This window comes from Equus przewalskii, chromosome 1 (genome assembly GCF_037783145.1).
Source record: "Equus przewalskii isolate Varuska chromosome 1, EquPr2, whole genome shotgun sequence".
Taxonomy (NCBI): domain Eukaryota; kingdom Metazoa; phylum Chordata; class Mammalia; order Perissodactyla; family Equidae; genus Equus; species Equus przewalskii.
The window spans coordinates 148,829,788-148,853,560 of record NC_091831.1 but is presented as its reverse complement, the minus strand read 5'-3'; the positions used below and the strand labels follow the sequence as shown (position 1 = coordinate 148,853,560).

The 23,773-nt window shown below is 41.5% G+C and overlaps 1 protein-coding gene across 7 annotated transcripts in view; it reads left to right on the top strand.

Annotated features, from left to right (window-relative positions):
• Window positions 1-23,773, top strand: part of EIF2AK4 (eukaryotic translation initiation factor 2 alpha kinase 4) — a 96,527-nt gene that overhangs the window by 36,343 nt on the left and 36,411 nt on the right. For all 7 annotated transcript variants that reach the window (XR_011529668.1, XR_011529667.1, XM_070584259.1 and 4 more), the window contains 11 exons: window positions 1,739-1,896; window positions 2,840-3,375; window positions 8,667-8,773; window positions 9,369-9,526; window positions 12,537-12,973; window positions 13,526-13,595; window positions 15,635-15,718; window positions 17,493-17,615; window positions 19,801-19,905; window positions 21,613-21,667; window positions 22,415-22,494. Coding sequence is in view for 5 of the 7 variants with exons in the window: in XM_070584259.1 (XP_070440360.1) it covers window positions 1,739-1,896; window positions 2,840-3,375; window positions 8,667-8,773; window positions 9,369-9,526; window positions 12,537-12,973; window positions 13,526-13,595; window positions 15,635-15,718; window positions 17,493-17,615; window positions 19,801-19,905; window positions 21,613-21,667; window positions 22,415-22,494 (1,913 nt within the window). In the remaining 2 variants the exon portion in view is untranslated. The remainder of the gene's footprint in view (window positions 1-1,738; window positions 1,897-2,839; window positions 3,376-8,666; window positions 8,774-9,368; window positions 9,527-12,536; window positions 12,974-13,525; window positions 13,596-15,634; window positions 15,719-17,492; window positions 17,616-19,800; window positions 19,906-21,612; window positions 21,668-22,414; window positions 22,495-23,773) is intronic.

Sequence of the window (23,773 nt, the reverse complement as noted above, 5' to 3'; positions counted from 1 at the left end):
GATATGGACAAAGTACTATAGGGACTGTCTGTATAAATGATCATTGACAGCACATAATAGAGGATCAGTCAGAGTTCTTTTGGTAACAACCTCATTTGCAGTCTGCTCTTTTGTCCCTTTTATTATCCCCATCACTCACAAGAGATAGGAAGAGGATGGCAATACTAAAATTATGATACAAAAAAACCAACCAGCAATTAAACCCACCTAGTTCCAACTGAAGAGAGAAATATTGTAAGACATTGCACTGTATAAAGCTCAAATTAAATTAGGCTTTATGTAAAGAACAGCACACTCCATCCCATAAACATTTAATATCTTGTGTCTCCATTGTGTACTGTGTGGATCCCACATTCCATGGGCTGCTTTCTGTGGTAGACAGATTTTCAGACATCAGGGTTTTTTTCCTCTTAGGCTAAGGACGTCAGGAATTATGACTATAACAGATCACTTTAATTAAAATTTCTTAAATTGTCAGCGTTTCTATGAAGTAAAAACTGCTTCGCAGATAAAAAGTCTAGGTGAGCTAGTTTAGCCACATTTCTCCAAAGTATTTTTGCTAAGAACACTTTGTTTTATCTGTATAGGTAATTTTTCATTTTTTTAAATGGAAAAGGTAATTATCATTGTGTCTTGAAAAAAGTTTTTTCATTATGAAGACAATGTAGCATCATGGAAAACTATTACTTATATACTCAGAGAAAAAGAATACTGTATAGCAGTGGTTCTGAAATGAGGGCAATTTTGTCCCCTAGGGAACATTTGATGATGTCTGGAGCCATTTTTGATGGTTAAGCCTAGGGGGTGCTACTGGCATCTAGTGGGGAGAGGCTAGGGATGCTGCTAAATATCTTACAGTGCACAAGTCGGCCCCCACAAGGATTATCCAGTCCAAAATGCCGGTAGTGTCAAGGGTGAGAAACCCTGTGATATATGCTGTGATTTGGTAAATTAGAAATAAAAGGGAGGGGGAACTAGAAGGGAAATAAAACAAAATGGTGATATTGTGGGTGATATTTTTTCCATTTCCAGTTTTTTGGTAATTTTCTATTATAATCTTTAATCAATATATAGATTTTTATAGGAAAATTTTTGGTATTACAGAAGTTTAGCTCTCCCAGGTACAAGTGGAAACCATATGCCTGTCATTAAGTGTGTTTCCCTTTCTAACTTCCAATTTAGACCGTCATTTCTGGTTCCTTCCCCTGAAACCATTGGCCAGTTTGTACTTACTGAGCATATTCAAATTTTGTATTTAGAAAATCATTGATATATTCAAATTCCCAAATTACTAAAACCTGTTTTTACTGTGCACACTAATTACTTTGATGGAGTAATCTTGATGGAGCGTCCCTATTCCCAGATTCTGTCTATCACATTAATTGGTGTTTAGCTCTGTGAGAGTATACTATTGCACCAGTAGGCACAGTCATGAGAGGTGAACTGGTTATGAAAGTAACATTGTGAATAGTGGCTAGTAGAAGAATACATTGGTCTGATATAAGATCTCATTGTTGATTCTTGGCCCTTTATAGAAAGTAATATTTTAGGGCTCAAAGTATATTGTTAAATGTTAAAAATTGGTCACAAAAGAACATGTATTACATGAAGTCATATTTTTCGTAGGTGGTACATGGTACCCACTGTTGAACAAACAAATATATATCTCCTCTTTTTTTACCCCCACAGAAAAAGGTACCAATGAGATTTAATTACAGTATTTCTTTTTAATGTGCAGGCAGTGAAGAGCAGCTTGGAAAATTAGTTTACAATGCTTTGGAAACAAGCACTGGCAGCTTTGTCTTGTTGTATGAGTGGGTCCTTCAGTGGCAGAAAAAAATGGGTCCATTCCTTACCAGTCAAGAAAAAGAGAAGATTGATAAGTGCAGAAAGCAGGTAGGCATCCAAGATGGCTCACTAAGCAAAAGGCCTGATCTCAATGAAGCTTTAGGAGATGACAGAACAAAACAGCTCTGCGTCTGATGGGCTCTCAAAGATGATCCGGGAGGGCGTGAGAGCCCTGTAACCAGAGGGGCAGGTGGGGGACCAGCATCTTCTTCACCAGTTTTCTCAGCCCCTTGCTGCCTCTTTCAGAACTTTCACAACGTGGTCAAAACTTTTCTGCTTTCCTAACCTTTCTCTGCCTTTATTATGGCATTAATAGCCATGTCTGCAACTGAGAATAAATAAGACGTCATAATTGTGCTTTTTTTGCAATCATTTGAAATATTGCTTCTTAACTGAATTTTAGGGACTGGGGAACATTAAAGTTAATTTATAATCCTGAGTTTAAGGAGAACATTTAATGTTGCATATCACAGTGTTCCGTAATAAAGAAGTTACAAAACAGTAGGTAAAGCATTATGTTAAAGTGTGAGTGAATCTATGATAGAAAAACTGGAAGTAAATACATGAAATCATAACAGTTGTCTTTGGGTGGTGACCATATGGATAATTTGTGGGGGATTTTTCTTTTGTATTAGTACTTATTAAAATTTTGACAGTGAATCTTTATAGTCAGAAAAGGTTATTTTAAAATTAATGTTTCTTTCTTTTTCTGGTGGCCATACTGCAAAAGAAACTGCCTTTAAAGCTTTTCACTAATTTTATAGTATTTGTACTCTAGATTGTGAGATCAAAGAGGTTGAGAATTAAACAAATTTTTCCCATGTTTATGAACGACTAGATTCATGAGATGGTTTAGGGGAATTTTCATTTCAGGGAATATTCCTTCTTTCCTTTGAAAGTATATTTTGTATTCAATACTTCACTTTTGAGGTGAAATACCAGTTAATGCTGATCAACCCAATATTATCTCACTGGTGTTTTTCCTTATCAGATTCAAGGGGCCGAAACAGAATTCAACTCACTGGTGAAACTGAGCCATCCAAATGTAGTGCGCTACTTTGCAATGAATCTCAAAGAGCAAGACGACTCTATCGTGGTGGACATTTTAGTGGAGCACATTAATGGGGTCTCCCTCGCTGCACACCTGAGCCACTCAGGCCCCATCCCCGTGCATCAGCTTCGCAGGTACACCGCTCAGCTCTTGTCGGGCCTCGATTATTTGCACAGCAACTCCGTGGTGCACAAGGTTCTGAGTGCATCGAATGTCTTGGTGGACGCGGAGGGCACTGTCAAGATTACGGACTACAGCATCTCTAAGCGCCTAGCAGACATTTGCAAGGAGGATGTGTTCGAGCAAACCCGGGTTCGTTTTAGTGACAGTGCCCTACCTTACAAAACGGGAAAAAAAGGGGATGTTTGGCGTCTTGGCCTTCTGCTGCTCTCTCTCAGCCAGGGACAAGAATGCGGAGAGTACCCTGTGACCATCCCTAGTGACTTACCAGCTGACTTTCAAGACTTTCTGAAGAAGTAAGTATCATTGAGATTCTCTTGAATTGCACTTTCCTGCAGTACTTTTGATTGTGCTTGAATGCTAAACGTCTAAGTGATGTGGATAAGCTGAAAAGTGAAAAACAGGATTAGAGTTAATCTTTTGTTCTCCCAGTTCTTTCCCGGCCACGTATGTTCTGTTTTCTCGCTTGTGTTTATCATTCCCTTAACTCCCACATTCTCTTAAATTCACTTGGGCTGAGTGATAGATCTTCAGACTACGTTTTGGGGACTGCCTGGTGTACTCTAGGAAGTCAATAGGGATGCTACGGGGAGAAGTGCTCCAGGTATTCCAAACGGAATGCCTCTCCCTCCACCTTTGCTGCTGGTTCTTAAAGGGTCAAAGACAGCCTCCTATTTAGAAAACAGCCTTAAGAGGGTGATTCTGCCCCTGGTTCTTCTTAACCGTCCTTCTTCGTTAGCAACATCTCACTCAGCCAACTCAGAATGCAAATGACTTCCTTGCTCTAGCTGGAGGATTTTTGATACCTTTAAATTACCGATACTTTTAAATTACCTATACTTTTAAATTACCGGTGCATGTCTAATTACAGAGCCAGCTTATGTCCACTTTGAGAGAATCCTCACTAAGAGGTTTTCCTCGGGCCTTAAAATGTTTGTCCAGGTCCTTCAATTCAGTGTTTTCTAGTTGAGCCTTGCCTCTGTTCTCAGTCCAGGCTAAACCTGGGTTCTCTCAGTTTCTCTGTTAAATTGGAAATAAGATACCTTCAGTCTGAGTTTGTCTCGATACTCACCTGGTCCAGCCTTCCTGCAGAAGTTGACCTGGACTGGTTTCTTCCCTTTCCAATACTCTGTCCTGTTTCTCACCTTCTGTCTTTTTCCCAATGATTTGCTTTTATTCTCTTCATTCATTCCCTACGTTTCTTTTATCCCTTAGATTTCTTCTCCTATTCTCAACTATCTCAGCTGCCACTTGACTTGATCCATACTGTTATTTCCTGTCACTTGTTGTCTTACCCATTATAAAAGTGAAAGTAGCTGCACTTATATTTAAATAAGATAGTTTCTATGTACCGTAAAATAGAAGTAGATGGGACATACACGTTGATGAAAATAATCCATAGCCAATCTTTACATCAAAATTGGGCTGAGTTTATCATGAGCTAGATCTGAGGACTAGCCCAGGGCCTGCCTTCCCCAAGGAAGGAAGGGCACCAAAGAAGTGGGGCGTACAGAGTGGTTATATACCACCTTGGAACAAAGAGCATACATCACGTGCGATAGGAATGGCCCTTTTACAACAGTCACGAGATTGCCAGCACAGCATAGCTGTTCATACAGCAGGTAGCGGGTCTGCTGTCTCGAGGGGAGTGGTCACTGGGTGGGCAGAGCAATCAGTTCCTAGCCTGGGGAGAGGTGCTTATCCTTAAGGAAATGCCAATGTGGGGGAAGTTGCACCTTTATCTTAAGGGCATTTGTTCTTGTCTTTGGGACATAGCAAATGCTTAAATCAGTATACAATGTATGCTCAATAGCCACGTCAGGCCCTTTTGGAAAACAAGGTCAGGCCAAATTAGTTTTACATCAAATGACTTCCTCATGTATTCCAATATATCCTATTGCTTGCCATCTGTTTATCATATAGTTGCAGAATGGGGCCAACTGTGGTTCTTTATGCTGTGTTCTCTCCTTAAAGTGTATGAACATCTTAAGATTTCTAAAGAAATCTTTTATGATTTCTCTTAAATGCAGTAGAACTTTAAAAATATTTATTTAAATGCACCCTTACGATGAGGTTGGCTAAAATGACTTCAGAGGAAATATGGGGAGAGAACCACTGATGGAAAGGCTTATTTCATTCTTCAAAATGTCACCTGTAGCTTTCTGCCCCTCCTCAGTGGTCAAGAATAATTTAGTAAAGGTTAGCAATAGCATTATGTATTTTTAAAGACAACACTGGGAAGTTTAAGTAGAATATGTCTTTCACATTTAATAGCAAATCAATGGACTCAGTAGCTAAAACTTTCCCAGCTCTCTCCTTAGAGAACAGCTCTAGGCCCTGTCGATTTTGAACTTGAGATCAGCGTTATTTCTTACTCTATTTACCTGGTTGTCCTTTACATTGTTTGTGTATTCCTCTCTCTTCCTAGAGTGGTTTGATGGACTGTGTTGGTTCAAAAGGAGCTGCACAGTATTGTTTCCTACCTTTGCTGTCCAGCCCCAGTTGACGAAAGAGAAAAAATCATTCACTGACAACAAAAGCATAGCATCATTTCATTCGTAGTTATATTTTTACTTATTGGTGAACATCCTTTGGAGAAAGGTTTTGTTGCGAATCATTCTCTGTGGTGGGAAGGAGCCAGGCTCTGGAGCCAGACTGCTGGGTTCAGATCCCCCCTTTCCCCCTTACTGGCTGAGTGAGTCCAACTCCCCACCCTGGGTTTCCTCCTCTGAAAAATGGTCACAGCACTGCCGACCTCATGAGGTGGCTCTGAGGGTTCCCTGAGCTCAGCCCTGTGGAGTGCTTCCCGCCATGCTGAGTCTCTGTTCATTGTCATCACAGTCCTCAGTGGTGGGGACTGTGGACCTGATGTGTAACTTTCTAGGCATTTCATCCCTTTTGCTTCAAAACTGGACCTAACATTTGCCTGCTACTTATGGCTATTATGATGCCAAAATTATTGGCTCAGAGAATTTCATCTTTTTAACTGAGATCTTGGTGGCTATAAATTTTCTTTAAGATTTCATTCTAGGTAGGCTTTACAATTTTCTTCATCCAGATTTATTGCGAGTCAAGCATATTACTGTCATGGTTGAGTTAGAGTTGATAATGTACTTCAGAAACCCAACGAGGCATGTATAGGCATGTTCTTTGCAACAGTTTTTGTACCAGTGAAAAATTGGGAATAATCTAAATGTCCAAAGTAGGAGAATGTGTAAGTAAATTCTGGTAAATTCGAAAAGATCTTTAAGTACTGGCTTAGAAAGATCTCTCAGACACATGGTGTGATACTGTGATTTATAATAAGAAATATTTCTTTGGTCGTCATCCCCATTTCTGGCACAGAGCTCCTAAAACCCTTAATTTCCTAAGTGATGAGAGTGGCAAAGATCTCTCTTGTATGTTAATGAGGTGACTTTTGGATCTCACCTAAGGATGGGGGCTGTTTGCCAGGAGGACCAGCCATGTGATTAGAGGTTAGGAACTTTCAGTCCCACCCCCTGACCTCTGGGGTGGGGGGAGGGGCTGGAGGTTGGACCAGTCGCCAGTGGCTAATGATGTAATCAGCCATGCTTATGTACTGAAGCCTCCATAAAAACCCAAAAGGATGGGGTTCAGAGAGCTTCTGGGTTGCCTCTTGCCTTGGTGAACACGTGGAGGTGCTGGGAGAGCGGCACACTTGGAGAGGGGTGGAAGCTGCACACCCCTTCCCACATACCTTGCCCTGTGCATCCCCATCTGGCTGTTCCTGAGTTATATCCTTTTATAATAAACTGTCAATCTAGTGAGTAAAATGTTTCTCTGAGTTGTGAGCTGCTTTAACAAATTAATCGAACCTGTGGAGGAGGTCGTTGGAACCTCTGATCTGTAGCCAGTCAGTCAGAAGCACAGGTGGGTTTGCACTTGGCATCTGAAGTGGAGGAGGTAGTCATGTAAGACTAAACTCTTAACCTGTGAGAACTGATGCCCTCTCCAGGTAGATAGTGTCAGGGTTGAGTTGAATGGGAGGACACCCAGCAGGAGTCAGAGAATTGCTTGTTGGTGTGGAGAAAGGTCCCCTCCCCATGGTGGAACTGGGTGCAGAACCTTTGACATGGTCAGATGAAAAGAGCAGGTTGAAGAAGACTATCTGCAGTTGATGTCATTTAAAAAAAATATATCCATAGAACAAAACTCTCTCTTTTGTTTAAATAGTTATCAAAGACAGTATCAATAATGTTTTAATATTTGCAAAGAGAAAGGTATTCATGTTTTACTGATGTAATTAAGAATTAATTTTAAATTCAGGAGAAATACAGTATCTTATCCAAATGCTTTTATTGTGATCTTTTCTAGCCCTTTCAGGTATGAAATGAGGACTGCTTTACTTTTTTAGTGTTGTGACATAAAAAAGTAGAATGTTACCCTTTATGACAGTTGCTGTCACCATTTTATAGGTATAAATTGTTTATAGTCAGGGTCATGTGCTACCCAGCGGTGCTGCTTGGGTCATGGTTATGAAAGCCAAACAGCTTAAATTAGAACAGTGATTCTCACACTTTATCGTGGTGAAACCACCTGGAGAGATTGTTAACGGTCAGAGTACTGCCCAACCTCCAGAGGTGCTGATGTACTAGGACTGGGGTGGAGTAGAATTTATAGTTCTAACAAATCCCAGGTGACACTGATGCTGCTGGTTGGGGACCCCACATTGAGAACCACTAGGTTAAAGGGATGGCTTGTTTTCATTCTAAAAATGGTTTATTAGAATGTAAACAGGAAGTTAATAGGCTCAAGGAATGAGAATTGAAAGAAAGTATGTGAGGGGCCAGCCCTGTGGCCGAGTGGTTAAAGTTCTGTGTGCTCTGCTTCAGCAGCCCAGATTTGCGGGTTTAGATCCCAAGTGTGGACCTACTCCGCTCATCAGCCATGCTGTAGAGGCATCCCACATCCAAAATAGAGGAAGACCGGCACAGATGTTAGCTTAGGGCTGATCCTCCTCAAGCAAAGAAAGAGGAAGATTGGCAATGGATTTTAGCTCAGGGCATATCTTTCTTACCATAAGAAAAAAAAAGGTATGTGATAAAAAAGTGGGACTTTTTAAAAGTCATTCTTAATTGTTGCCAACTTGTGTCATACTATCATGAACAGGCTTCATCTAAAATTTTTCGTATTGGGGCCCAGCCACGCATCAGCTGTCTGATTTGCCTTTCCTTTGGAAACCTTTATTTATGACTGGTCCCAGAAAGGCTTAGTCTAAACTAAGTTTAATGGCAAGTCATTAAACTATTAGTGGGAGTGAAAATTCATAACCTACCTGTGCTATCTTAGGCTTTTAAAAAATTGTTCTGTGAGGGTAAGTCTTCCTGCCTCTAGTGACTGGACCTTTTTTCGATTCCCCACTTATGCCCAGCCTGGTGCTCAGCATGTAAACCCTGCAGAAATGTTTATTAATTTAAATTCACTTATGAGTGTATTTTGGTCCAGAAGTAACAGGAATTCTCTAAGGTGTATCTTTTAAAAGTAAACCCACAGTTAAAAGCCTTGGATTGCCTGGTTTAGCATTTATTTTGTGTGCTGCTGAGATTCTTTCTTCCCCCTCACTGAGGTGTGTTTGCTTGGATGACAAGGAAAGATGGAGTCCTCAGCAGTTGTTGAAACACAGCTTTATAAATCCTCAGCCAAAAATGCCTTTACTGGAACAAAGTCCTGAAGGTGAGTCTGTTACCACTCTCTTTTGATAGCCTATTTGACATAAATTATTTTCAAAGCATACATAAACCTAAAACTGGAAGGGACTGCATGGGTCATTTATTTTATCTATTTTATGCCAAGCTATACGTAAACCCATTCATTTAATGTGTACTGTGTGCATGGAACTGTTTTGCCATCCTAGTTTTTCCCGTCTCCACTGATGGTGTCCGTTGGTGTCACCTCTTCTAGTGTTTAGTAACGCTCCTCGCCATGTCACCCTTACTGCCACGTCACTGGGCTTCCCTGCTGCTCCTCAGGTAGCAGATTAAAGAACTTCAGTCGAGACTGGGATGAATCAGGAGCCTGGGTTTGGGTTCTTGCTCTGTCCTACAGTCATTTCCTTACTCTTGTTACTTCCACCTATAAACTTGGGCTAATTGTGTATGTCTGCCTACTTTAAGAAGGACAAGGTGAGAAAGAGTGTTAACAGTAAGAGGTCCTCTTTCAAACTACGGGTTGGGGCCCCTTCCTCCAGCGCCCGCGTCATTGTTTGCTATTGCAGCCCTTTGTGTATTTCTAATGCCGCATTTGCCTCTTGCCTTTTGCTTTATCACAGATTCTGGAGGACAAGACTATGTTGAGACTGTAATTCCTAGCAACCAGCCACCCAGTGCTGCATTCTTCAGTGAGACACAGAGACAGTTTTCCCGCTATTTCATTGAGTTTGAAGAATTAAAGCTTCTTGGCAAAGGAGCTTTTGGAGCTGTCATCAAGGTGTGGTACAGAGTTGTCCCCAGTCCCTTTGAGAGCTCCTTCTCTGTTCCATTTCTGCAGAATTATGGACCTGACCTCTATTCTGAGAGCGGGAAGGGAAGTGACCATTTAAAACTATGATCACCTTCACCTTTGTAGAGTTAGAGGCTTTCTTTAGAGTGACACTGGACACATTAAGAATGCATCATTCCTGTCCCCTTGCTTGATGCCGCGCATTAACGTGAAAACCACAGGATTGTAACAGCACTTCAAGTGGAGTCAAGACCTCTACATGAAGAACATTTTTGCGTACTTTGGTTGAGAAAGAAAATTGTTCTTTTTCTCCCATTTGCTTTCTGAGTTGCTGTAGATAAGAGGGCTGCAAGGTTAGAACTGAGATGGAATTCAAACTGAGAAATGGCCCCAGATGGTCTTGATGGCTTTGATTTTCCAGCTCTTACTGGGGTGGAAAATTAGTGATGCGTTATTCAGGTGTGCTGTTAGGTCTTCCTTTCTTCATTCCAGTCTATTTGGGTGACTTTTATTATTATCTGCCCCTTGAGAGATTTTAACTGTTTTTATATACTTTAAGTCCTTTGTTTGACTTTAGGAGACCTAGATTAATATTATATTATTAAACCCATATAACATATATGTTGTCGTACACATGGGAAAGTGGCCCACCATTAATAGGGCATACATCTGTTTAGGATTCTGAGAATATCTTCAGGAAGCATTACTAGTATTACTGTGGAAGGCCTTTTACATCAAAAGAAGAATTGAATTTGTTTTTCTTCAGTAATCGGGGACAGAAAGACAATCTTAAGCAAGTTTTCCAAAAGGAAATTATAGTATCATGGGAAATTTTCACCTTTCTCCTTGAGAGTATAGACATTACATTTAGGTGATTAATTAGATCTGTGGGCAGACAGATATCTTGGTCAGGTAATCATAGTTATCTTCAAGAGGAGTGGATGATTGAAGTCTATATTATCCCTTTTATTCACATTGTAATTTTGATCAAGTCCTTTAAACTCTTTATATTTTTTTTTTTTAAGATTTTATTTTTTTTTCCTTTTTCTCCCCAAAGCCCCCAGGTACATAGTTGCATATTCTTAATTGTGGGTCCCTCTAGTTGTGGCACGTGGGACGCCGCCCCAGCGTGATTTGATGAGCAGTGCCATGTCCGCGCCCAGGATTCGAACTGACGAAACACTGGGCCGCCTGCAGCGGAGCGCGCGAACTTAACCACTCGGCCACAGGGCCAGCCCCTAAACTCTTTATATTTTAAATTCTTGATGCAAAACATTATCGAACTTCATTTCCTTATAAGTACTTAAAAATGATCAGTAAGCTCATATAACAAAAACATCTCAGTAATTTAAGTCTCCAGGCTTTTCCTCCAGTTTCTCCCTGTGAGAACCACACAGCCCTCATGCCCCATCTCTATTTCTGGACTAGGGTAGGGCATTCTGCTCACTGTCTGGCATTTTGTTAGCCGTTGGACCCATTACTGTTAATGAATGTCTCCATTTTAATAAGTGAATTCCTAGGCGTTTCCCGTGTAGCCAGCTCCACATCCCAGTCAGTGACTCATAGCGTACACGCTGTGACCTGAGACAGGAGGCTGAGAGACAATGCCAGGACTTCCCACGGTCCTCCGCTCTAGTAAGGTAGCAGTAAAAGAACACAGGGCTGTCGTTTTTTTTGGAGCACATTCCATATTTCAGGTTGTGTGCCAGGTGGCTCACAAACTTTGTCTTTCAATCTGATGATATTCTTATGAGATAGGTATTACCTCTGTTTTCCACATAATGGAACTGAGGCTCAGAGAATTTTCCTGAGGTTACATACATCCACCAAGAGATGAAACCTGCATTTAGACCCACACATGTTTTACTTGAAAGCATGTTTCTTGCCACTGTTTCCACACACCCACAAAAGGAAATCTGAAACTTAATTTTACAGTACTCCATTCTCATTCTAGAAGTAATTTTTTAGTACACTAATTGAAACCTGTGAGCCAAACAAGAGAATGATGCTCTATTTTGCCTTTTGTAATCAACTTGTTTCTTCCTCTGCCTGTGGCCAAGTTCTTGCTTTTCATCACCTCAGTTCACCTGCACAGTTGGGACTGGAATGTTCCAGTGAACGAAATGTTATAAAAGTTACTTCAGTCAACCCAGTTGCATAGTGAAACTGCCAGGATGTGGGATATGGAGACTTGCCGTTGAAACTCTTTATGTGTGTTTTTATTTTATTGCATTCTTAGCTGTGTTGTTCTAGTTTTGGCATATCTTCAGTCTTAGCAACAAAATCAATGGGTGGCAATTGTGTTAAATACCAGCTGCTCTGTTTGCTGAGCGCCTTTCTCTGTGGGGCCTCGATACAGGTGTTTCACTCACCTAAGTTCGTGTAATCCTTACAGTCACCTTTGAGATAAAGGAAGTGGTATAAACGCCACTTTGTAGATAAGAAAATTGAGTTTCAAGGAAATGAAGTCACTTACCCAAGTTCACACACAGCTTTGTCTTTGTAAGAATTAGAATTTGCACTCAGCTCTGTTAAAATTTTTGCTGTTTAGTTTGTGTTTAGTGACTTGAGGGGTAAAAAAAAAAAATCAGAGAGAAACTAGTGTCTTCTGAAACCTTACACTGACTCGAGAAAATAATTGTTTTTAAAACAAGGTTAAAAAAAACAAGATTATTTAAAAATTTAGATAGATGTGATATTGGATAAGCAGGGATGTAATTGTCAATAAAATTAGTGATTAAAATGGAGATTGTTTTCTCCAGGGCCGCTTATCAAGCTAAATACATCCAGTTCGGGGTGAGAGGTTTTCCAAGTTTTTGGCCGTCAAGACTTTCTTCAGCTTAGGAGTTTCAGAGGTGTGGTTCTCGGCTGTAGCTGGTGGTTCTCACTCAGAACTCCCGCCTCTCCTTGGGAAGGGACGGGGTGAGGCGCTCAGAGGCCGGTGTGTGCGAGCTTCTGAGTGGCTGACCGTCGGTCCCTTCCCCTTCCCACGCGGCAGGTGCAGAACAAGCTGGACGGCTGCTGCTACGCCGTGAAGCGCATCCCCATCAACCCCGCCAGCAAGCACTTCCGCAGGATCAAGGGCGAGGTGACGCTGCTGTCGCGCCTGCACCATGAGAATATCGTGCGCTACTACAACGCCTGGATCGAGAGGCACGAGCGGCCGGCGGGCCCGGGGACGCCGCCCCCGGATGCGGGGCCCCAGGCCCGGGACGGGCGAGCCTTGCCGCAGCCACCCGCGGGCGACAACGACACAAACGGCCCCGGCAGCGTGGAGGCCGCCGCGCCGCCGCCCATCCTCAGCAGCTCGGTAGAGTGGAGCACGTCGGGCGAGCGCTCGGCCAGCGCCCGCTTCCCCGCCGCCGGCCAGGGCTCCAGCAGCGACGAGGACGACGACGAGGACGAGCACGACGGCGTCTTCTCGCAGTCCTTCCTGTAAGAGCACACGCGTGCGGCCGCGCCGGGTTGCCCAACCTTACCCCCACCGAGCCACGCCGGGGCAAAGAGCGTTCCTTTAGAGATCCAGTCCTGTTCATCGCGTTAAAGAATATATGTATATATATATGAAACCCATTTTAGAGAATAGCCAAATTCAATCAAAACGTTTTTGCCCACTATGTTCCAAAGATTTCCAGAATCCAAGCTCTGGAAAAAGGAAAGATAGAAATTTCTTCTAATACCTCATCTTAATACATTAAATAGAGTGTTTTAAAGAGCATTCTTTTAGAAGAGGGCTTCTAACTCTGTGAACATTTAAGAACTAATTGGAGTCTGGATATAGGGCCAACTGCAATTGTAAAAAGGGTTACCAGACCAATGGTTAGGATCCCAAACTAAAGTTTTTGCATCTTAGAATCCACCCATGTCATTTACTTTCATAATTTGGATTCATTGTATCCAGTTGGATATGGTTTATCGTACCTCTTAGCTATTGAATTATAACAGGGAATTTGGTTTCTTTAGTATTTCTCTGTTTCTCTTTTTAAGACCTGCTTCAGATTCTGACAGTGATATCATCTTTGACAATGAAGATGAGAACAGTAAAAGTCAGAATCAGGTAAATATATAAGTAGAAACTACACCACGGGGTGGGTATGTAAGAAAACTAATGTTTGATGTTATAAACCTCAGGTAAAATAGTAAAGCCTTAATCTGATAGGTAAATATAGAAACCGTCGATTTTAAAACATGATTATTTAAAATATATGCTACTCATATCTTTACTTATAGGCCTGAATTTATCCACATAATAAAACATGCCTGCTTTTAGAAGAGAGGAGTAAATTGACACACTGGGGGTTTTGTTGTTGTTGTTGTTAATTAAAACCATTTCCTAGAGGATTTTGGGAAACTGTGGGGTTGGGGATGAAGATTGAATGCAAATTAATTGAGTAACTATACAGCCTAATTGTAGAGTTTTGTAGGTCTCTCTCAATTAATCTTGATTACTTATTCTCATACGCTGTCCTCTAGAACAGTGTCTTAACACTGTGAGTCATGATCCTGTAATGGATTATGAAATCAGTTTCGGGGGTCACAACCAGCTTTATTTTGTTTTTAATGCTGTAGAGAGGAGTAGAGAATACCAAAATGCATCACACTAGTAAAGGTAAACTCTGGACCTTGTTTCTCATGAGTGTGTGTACTGGGTGTGATATATAATACATTTCTTTGTGTGGATCATGGTTGGAAAAGTTGGGAAAACGCTGCTCCAGGCCTTGGACCCCACTCACTTCTGCGTCTTCCTCCACCTAGGCCAGCAGAGCCCTTCAATGCTGGTGTATGGAGGTCAGGGTGAAGCTTTTTAACTACCAGGGCTGTCAATTGTTGCTGCAGAGAAATCTTCTGCACCAGGGGCTGAATGCAATGACTTTTTTTTTTACCAGGAATAAAAATATAATTACAAGTAGTTATAAGGGTGCATTCAAATAGATAAAGAAAAGTCTACATGTAGACTCTATGTTAGATAAGCAGTTAAATTGATTTAAAGGAGGTTTGAATGAATTAGCCAGCCTTTTTTTATAAGTACTTCCCTTTTCTATTAAAATCACCTTAAACTCCTTTCAGTTTAAAATTATAAATTATAAATTTAACCAGGAATAATAGTGTAAGTAATCTAAACTACTGCTTTTTTTTTTTTAGCATTAGTCATGCATTTAATTATTATGGAGGCACCAAATTGATAATCCTGGTTTTGCTCAGTTAAGGGCAGCATCCCATGGGCATTCTAATTGATGAGTAGAAGCCTCCAAGAAATTAACAATCTTCTACAGATAATCCCCCAGAGTAGGTAAATGATTCAAGAGTGGAACCTGATTGTTTCCGGAACAGAGGTTTTTTTCTCTGATAAAGGAAAAATGTTAAAAAAGCTTCTACAAAAAACCATGAAATGCTACCTCCTGCTTTTTCCATACTTGCCGGGGGGCGGTATTTAAATACATCTTTTAGAAGAAAAAAAATTTTTTTTTAAAAGGGACATGAGCTAGAAAGAAAATAGCTGTGTGGGGCAAACAGACTAGCCACGTGGAAAAGTAATGTAGAGGATCGGTGGCTGTAAATGGCAGCTTGGTTGTTCTTCAGTGACATGGCCCAGAGGGCAGTGTGCCCTTTGGTAATATGATCACAGTTAAATTGTTTTTGTTAAAGATGGATTTCTCATCTTCTGTTTCCAAAGTAAGCTTACTATCAAAGGAAGGCATTCCAGTAAAACTGAAGCCTTAAAATACTAGCCTGTATTCATTCCGCCCCTCTTATCCATAGAAATATATCAGTGGTGGGGAAAAGTTGACTTGATTTGGAGTCTTTTAGTAGATTGCACAACTTTAATTCCGTCCTGTTTCCTGTTTTTCCCATTGTTGTTCTGCACAGTGACGGACCTGTAAACTCTACAGTAGATTCTAGTAATAAGGAAATCGGCTTTGAAATGCCATAAGTATCTAAAGGACCGTGGATGTGTTCTGCTCACTGACTTCCCCTCTAAGGCAACAGGATGGCCATGAATATGGTGGGGGCGGGCACAAATGACTTGATGATAGTGACGATCTTGTTTCATTTCAGCCCCCATTTTTGAGTTCTCACATGTTCCTCTTGGGTTAGGATGAAGACTGCAATGGAAAGAACAGTTGCCATGAAAGTGAGCCATCAGCGACCACTGAGGCTGTGCACTACCTGTATATCCAGGTGAGGCCCTGGCAGGCGGCTCGGTGACACAGCAACTCCCAGTAGTTGCTGTGGGTATGTTTCAGGACTCTAGAGAAAGACACTGGGCAGAAGAAGGCTCACTGGCCCTGCCAGAGATGAATCGGCCAGAGAGGATTGCAGCACAGAGGCCCTTCCCCCAGCCTGGAACCTGTGCTTTCCTGTACCGTAGCCAGAAATGGCAGAGGGCCGTGGGTGTTAGGGGCTCTAGACTCAGGCTGTATAAGTTCACATCCTGGATCCCGCTGTCACAGCTCTGTGAGCTCAGGCAAGGCTCTTCAGCATTCTGTGCCTCAGGTCCCCACCCATAAATTAAATAATAGTGGCTATCTCAGTGACTTGTGAAGAATAAATGGAATAACACATATGAGATAATGAGAACCATATCTGAGTTCCATAAATGCTAGATTGTGCGTGTGCAGAAACTCCATTTTGTCTAACAAGTTAAATCTGGACAAGTAAGGTATGATACACACACATCCTTGTGTGTGCAGAAGACACACCAACATGCCTTTAGGCAGAGTGGCTTGTCCTGGAATCTCTGGGGGACAGGAGCCACAGGCAGACCGGTCCCAATGAGGCATGACTAAAGGGAAGCCTATAGGCTTTGGCTGCAGGGGCAGCATCCTGGACAGTGGTGAGCCCTGCCAGCAGAGGGACAGCCGCAGAGCAAAGAGGAGAACTTGGCTCTGCCCCAAGTGAACAGGACCATGGGTCATTATTAGTATTTTCAGTCATATCTGCAAGGAGGCCAGTCTTTAAATGTGAGATATAATACTGTGCGGAAGAAGGAACCCCCAGGCAAGTGTCCTTCAGAAGACTGATTAGATGGTTGTCTTCCTGGGGTTGGAGCTGGTTTTAGGTATTCCCTAACATACACATCCTTGAGGTACCACTCATACACGATAAAGCATTTGTCTCCCAAATGCCTAATTATCGAGTCTCACATACGTGCCGTTACTTTCTTAATGATTATAATGAGACAGAAGTACGCAGAGGAGGTGCGTCCGAGGTGCAGGAGGATCATGTGTGGGAGTCAGAGGCCTCGTGAGGCCTGGAGGATGAGTCAGAATTTATAGATGGTTATTCTGAGCATGAGAGGATATTCTTCTTGTTTAAAATGCGATGTTCTTCTCTTTAAAAACAAAAAAAAATCCTTCTTCATGAGAAATCCCAACTGTGGCACTGGTTTGAAACATATAGGCTATTTCCATACATCAAATGCTGCTTGTTGGTTTAAGATTTAAATGATACCACTTTGTTTTCTGAGACATTAATACGCTTAAGAAGGGGTGAGAGAGAGCCTGCTTGAATGTTTTGATATTTATAATGCTTTGCTATAGACTTAAAGGTCATTGTCATTAATTTAATGTCTAAAGGAGAAAGGCTAATGACATCAGTAGATTAATTAGCCCTTCTTGGAAATTTAGGTTTGGAAATCATCTTGTAAAGCAGTAAAATTTTACTTAATTCTCAGTTTTTTCATATTATTTGTGACAGGATTTTAAACCGGTGTCTTATTTTTTTTAATGAAAAATAACATGAAAAATAAAAATGGTTATGTTGGGTTATGCATATTTCTCCAAAATTTAATACTATTGGTTTATTTCTTCGATTTTAAAAAATCAAGCCTTTCCTGTAACTATTTGAAATCCATAATACATGTTTTAAAATGGACGATTACATTTATTGCAGTTGTCTTCTGTAATTGAAACTCTGTGTAATCGAGTCCCGCCTGGTTTGTTCTTGTCCGTAGATGGAGTACTGTGAAAAGAGCACTTTACGTGACACCATTGACCAGGGGCTGTATCAAGACACCGTCAGACTCTGGAGGCTTTTTCGAGAGATTCTGGATGGATTAGCTTATATCCATGAGAAAGTAAATTTTACAGCATTTCATATGTGAAAACTTACATTTCCGTAAAATTTATGACTGAATAAAAAATCAAATATTGTAAGATTGGAGAAAAACTGAAATAAAGGGAAAATTATGGGTATATTGAAATAATCTATTTTTATAGGAAAATAGAACAGTGTATCAAAACATAACAAAATAGTACAAATATTCTTTTTTTTTTTTAAGATTGGCACCTGAGCTAACATCTGTTGCCAATCTTCTTCTTTTTTTTTCCTTCTCTTCTCCTCCCGGAAGCCCCCCAGTACATAGTTGTGTATTCTAATTGTGGGTCCTTCTAGTTGTGGCGTGTGGGACCCCTGCCTCAGCACGGCTTGATGAGCGGCACCATGTCACTCCCCAGGATTCGAACCAGCGAAACCCTGGGCTGCTGAAGCGGAGCATACGAACTTAACCACTCGGCCACAGGGCCAGCCCCAGGAATATTCTAATAGTATGAATTATCAAAGTTCAAAGAACAATTGAAGGTTAGGACAGGGGTCTGCAAACTTTGGCCCCCAGGTCATGTCCAACCCCCCTAGCTGCATTTGTATGGACTGTAAACTAAGAATGGTTTTGACATTTTTAAGTGGTGGTAAAAAATCAAAAGAAAAATGGTATTTCATGGCACATGAAAATTCTATGGAATTCAAATTTCCGTGTCCATAAAGTTTTATTAGAACAGGGCCATGCTTGCTTGTTTACGTATTGCCGATGGCTGTTTCTGTGCTACAGCTGTAGAGGTGAGTGGTTGTGACAGACACTGTGTGGCCTATAAAGCTTAAAATATTTACTCTCTGGCCCTTGACAGAAAAAGTTTACCAGCCTCTGGACCAATAGGAAGTATTTACACGTGCATGGAATGTGAGGATGGTTCCTTGAGTAGTTTGGAATAAAGGGAGAGTATGATTCATATATGCCAGGTTATTTGATTCTAACTGACGTAGTGCTCCCCTTCCTAGGAACGTGGAGAAACCAGAAAGTCACCTAGCAAGGACAGGGATGAGACTGAGCAACATAGCTTGCTACATGTATAAAATGTCATTTTAAATCTCAAAATTGGTATTGCACTATAAATGCTAATGGGCCAGTTTCAGGGCGAAACACTGCTTACATTTTAAAAATGGGATTGTCTAATGCATTAGCCAGGATAAATACGTTTTTTCCTTTGCTTCAATTTTCTTTAACCTTCAAGTGTTTATACTGCACCATATTTACACTAAAAAAGCCAGGACTATAATTTACACGTCTAGTTTATAAATGATTTGGTAGAATCAGAATTTGCCAGGTTGGAATAAAATTGATATCATCCTGGGGTCCTAGAACCGTGCCCCGTGGGTTCTGTTCCTCTTGATCTAATTTGCTCAGCATCTGCTGATCATTTGCTGGGTATCTAACACTGTGCCACACCAAGAAATACAGAGAGGCACGGGTGTATGACACACCCCATACTTGAGAGGGACTTCTTGTTTTTTGAGGGAGCCAAAGTTCACCTTCATGTAAAGGTGAAAGAGATCACACGATAATGTGTTTTTATTACGTTTAATTACTCCTATAATACTTATATTGCCTGCAACAATAAGCATTATGAGGATGACGTTAGGAAAGGGCCAAAGATAATTACTATTATCTTATTTATTTGTTCATGTAATAAATAATCATTGAGCACCTACCATGTGTGCTGGGGATGCAAAGCAAATTGTTGGAATTGCTTTAAGAAGCCTTCCTGAAAGACCTGGCACTTGTAAAGCTTGTACAATTGAAATGAATGGAGAAAAGCAAGAATTTCTTAAGCAGGGGAAATAGCGTGAAGAAAGGAATAGAAGAAGGAATGAAAATGTTGTGCGTCTCCCAGACGAGAGCAGAGACTTTGTGATGCAGCAGAGAGAAAGGTAATTGTGAGCCCAGGAGGGGACCTTGGATGCCACAGCGATCCACTGGGATTTGCCGTGATCAGGACCACAGCAGGTAGACAGGGAGGTGGTGGCAAGGTCACTGACAGGACAGTCGAGGGACATGGCAGAGACCAGACAGCGTGGATCAGCATGGTCTGTGGGAGAAGACCTCATCAGACTTTCATCACTAGGTTGGCCTTTCAAATTAGGAAACAGGCATAACTATAAACTGTGCTTAGGGAACAATTGTTGGTTTCTCTGCTCTCTTCCATCAGGGAATGATTCACCGGGATTTGAAGCCTGTCAACATTTTTTTGGATTCCGATGACCATGTAAAAATAGGTGATTTTGGCTTGGCGACAGACCATCTAGCATTTGCTGTGAGTATTTTTAAAATCAATCTGTGTCTGGAAATGGACTCGTATGCCTTGATAGCTCTGAAAGTGTTAGAATGCGGGATAATGAGTTCACTGAACTCTGCTGTGTCATCTCCAGGAAATTATGCCGGTCTGAAGGGATGAGCTGAAAATGATCTTTCAAGCTGTGAAATTGTGAATATGTTTGAGCGAGTGCATTCCACTTGAAAGACATTAAATTATTGGTTTGTAGATGATATTTACGTCAAAGGCATATGATACTTTATGAAATAATTTGGTATTTTGGTCTTCCATGCCAAGTACTGGGCTAGATGCTTTACACTTGAGGGGCTTCTAGTTAGTAAGGAAATAAAGATCAAAGAACATAAAACTCTAGGAGAACCAGTGCTAGACAGCATGTAATTCAGAGAGTGTTCTTCACAACATTGTAGAATAGTTGTTCAACATACAAAGCTGAAATAATGTGACACGAGGGAAATAGTGACATAAGAGCAAAAGACAGGAGAAAATCTACATATAGTTGTGAGGATCACGAAAGGCTAAATAAAGAAAACAGCATTTCAAATGGGCCTTAAAGAATGGATGGAAGTCCAGCAGGCTGATATTGAGGACAGGGCATGGTGATACGAGGGTAGGAGATGCCAGAGAATAAACAGCATGAGCAAAGGCCCTGGGATGAGCAGACATGATTGTTTGAAGGTCAGCATGTTGTCTGGTTAGTTGAAACTGTGAGGTCTAGGGCAGCAGTGAGAGAAGATACTAGAAGCTTGGGGATTCTTGCAGGGGGCAGGCCTTGAGTGCCAGAGGAAGTTTTACTTAATATCCTCCTTATAAGCCAGAGTTATTAGGTACCAAAATCTGTTGTAAATGCAGTTAATTCTAAGGGCAGTCCGAGAAAGAAAATAAGATTTGGATTAATGGTGACAACTGTAGGGGCTAAATTAGAAGGTGAGGTTAGAAGGAGCAGAGAGGGAGGAAATGGAAGGGGACAGTAAAGGCATGGTCCTGACCAGAACAGCAGGGAATCTGAAAAGTGCTAAGACCAAGGAAGGGGCAGAGGATGGGGATCTTGATCCTCAGCTAAAGACTTTAACTTGGTGTCTGGAGGCTGTAGTATAGTGAGGTGGATGAGGGGCAAAGGCCCTGGAGCAGCGCCCGGCCTAAGAAGCTGTTACTGATGGCGGCGAGGTCATGGGAATCTTCGGAGTGAGGTCAGGAAAACCGTGACTTAGGGTAATGCGAGAGACAGCGCTGCCACAGGTGGAGTGGAGGACGTGAGGCTGCCCCAGAGGTGTGAGCAGTGGCGGGGGAACAGCTTTGGTGACCTGCTTCTGGGAAGGAAGAGTAAAAATTGACCCAGATACAAAGTTAGAAAGTGAGTTTGTTAAAACACCCTCACCCTAAATAGATTCCGTGTTGGCATTTGCAGTGTGAAAATAAACTGGTTTCTATAAGCTTTAGGGGGTTTCTGCTGTGAGGAAAGAGTTCCATGGTGAATTGCCCTTCTCCTTGATTTCTTTGGGTTTCCAGGGAGCCCTGCATTAGTGGGCTAATGAAATGTAAAATATTTAAAGCTCAGAAAAAGCATTATTATGGTTATTCTGGTGTCCGTGTGATATTTTTCAGTGAGTCTTCATTTAGAAATGGGTAAACCATTCCTATGGAATAATAGAACATGTAACGTGATTATTTGGCTTACTTGTATTTTAGGCTGATGGCAAACCAGATGAGACGTCAGATCACTTGATTAAATCAGATCCTTCAGGTAAATCCAGAAGACTGTATATTTAATTGGTGTATTAAAAAGCAGATCACAAAATTTCTTTTTTTCCCTTACGTTTTTTACATACACAGAAAACTATATATATGTGATGTATACAACCTGAGTTTAGTTACATATACACCTGTGAAACCATCACCGATCTATGCCATATACACATCCATCACCTCCAAAAGTTCCTTCCTGCCCTCTTATTTATTATTATTATTATTAATTTTGTGATAACATTTAAGATCTCCCCTTTTAGGAAAATTTTAATTATGTAATACAATATAAAGTTTCTTAATCTGAAACCTGTCTTTCATTTGTAAAGATTTGATTCTAAATTAACAAAATTATGAAAATGCTTTAATTTTTTTCCCTTTTCACTATGTTAATTGTTCTTCAAACTTGAAGAATTTCGAGCCTCAGATAGAATAATTGGCTCCTGTGCAAAGACAGTTATACTTTGTCTGACCCCACACGCTGATGTGAGGTTATCTCATGACCTGGCCTTCTGGGGTCTTCCCATCTGGCACTGCCCCTCTGCGACAGCAAAGACGTCCTCTGTGGAACAGAGTGTGGCCATACATGACTTAGAGTTAATCTCTTGGTGAAGTGCATGCTGCTTCTTCCAGTGAATAGTGTGAACAATTAACAGATCATGCCTCACTCTTAAGAAACTTTTTTTCTTTTTGATAAAAATTTGCCTGTCTCTAAGCCCTATTGTTAGAGCTGCCTTCTTCTGTACAGGTCATTTGACTGGGATGGTTGGCACTGCTTTATATGTAAGCCCAGAGGTCCAGGGAAGCACCAAATCTGCATACAACCAGGTAAAGGGGAAGCTTTTTGGGGAGAAGGAAAGATCTCAAGAGTGAGATAATAGTAACAACATCAAGAGCACAACATTTGGGGTTTAGTTACCAGCTGAAATAGTCAGGAACATTCATTCACTTGTTTGTATCCACATGTGTATTGAGTGTCTACTCCAAATAGGACATATGGTACCCAAGGACAGTGACTGAAGCTGGCACTGTTGCTGCCACGGAACTTACAGTCCCTCCATCCATCCAGTGAAGATTTGAACTAACCCGGTCCTGGGCCAGGCCCCAGGAATACAGGGAACAAGGCAGTTGAGTAATAAGACAAATGTCTTATTCTAGCGCTCAGGGAGCTTATCCATTGGTGGATGAAACAGACAATAAACAAGTGAAAAATTTTTTTTAAAAAATCACAAATTGTGATAAGAGCTAAGAAGAAAAGAAATGGAGTGCAGTGACAAGAGAATAATAGGGAACGTTATCTTTAGATAGACAGATCACAGAAGGCCTCCCAAGAGGATGGGTTTTAGGATAAAAGAGAAGGGACAAGGCTGGAGCATGCCTGGGAAAGAGGAAGTGAGCAGAAGAAACAGCATGCATGAAGAGAAGACTGAGGGCTAGCTTGGCACATTTAAGACGGTCAAAAACAAGGTCAGGTGTTGCTACAGCATGGTGAGCAGTGCAGGAGAGAGGCGTGAAGTGAAGCTGGAAGGGAGGTGGGGGTCAGATGGTGCACGGCCGGCTTAGCCAGGATGAGGAGTGTGCAGAGGGAGCCACTGAAGGCTCTCGAGTGAGAGAGTTCACTCTGGCTGCTGCTGGAGGCTTTGCAGAAGTCCAGGTGGAGCAGCCGAGAGCTGGAACCTGAATGGCAGCGGTAGAGATGGGGAGAAGTGTGCTGATATAGGCTGCATTTTGGAGGGGAGTTGGCAGCTTTTCCTGATGGACTGGATGTTGGATGTGAGGAAAAGGAAGGAAACAGGATGGTGTTCAGGTTTCTGCCTGGAGCAGCGGGGGAAGGGTAGCAGATGGAGATGAGGAAAGACACAGGAGAAGGAGGAGGAGATGGCAGGAAAATTCCATTTGGGGCCTGTTAAATTTGAAATGCTTGATGATGAGAAATCCAATTAGAGATGTCCAGTAGGTTGTTAGAGACTCAGGACTTGAGTTCAGAAGAAAGGTCAGAGTCAGAGGCATACCTTTGTGTTGCCAGCACACAGATGGGATTTAAAGCCGTGAGACTAGAGGAGATCACTTAGGGCAGGAGTGTAGAGCTAGATCTTAAAAATATATT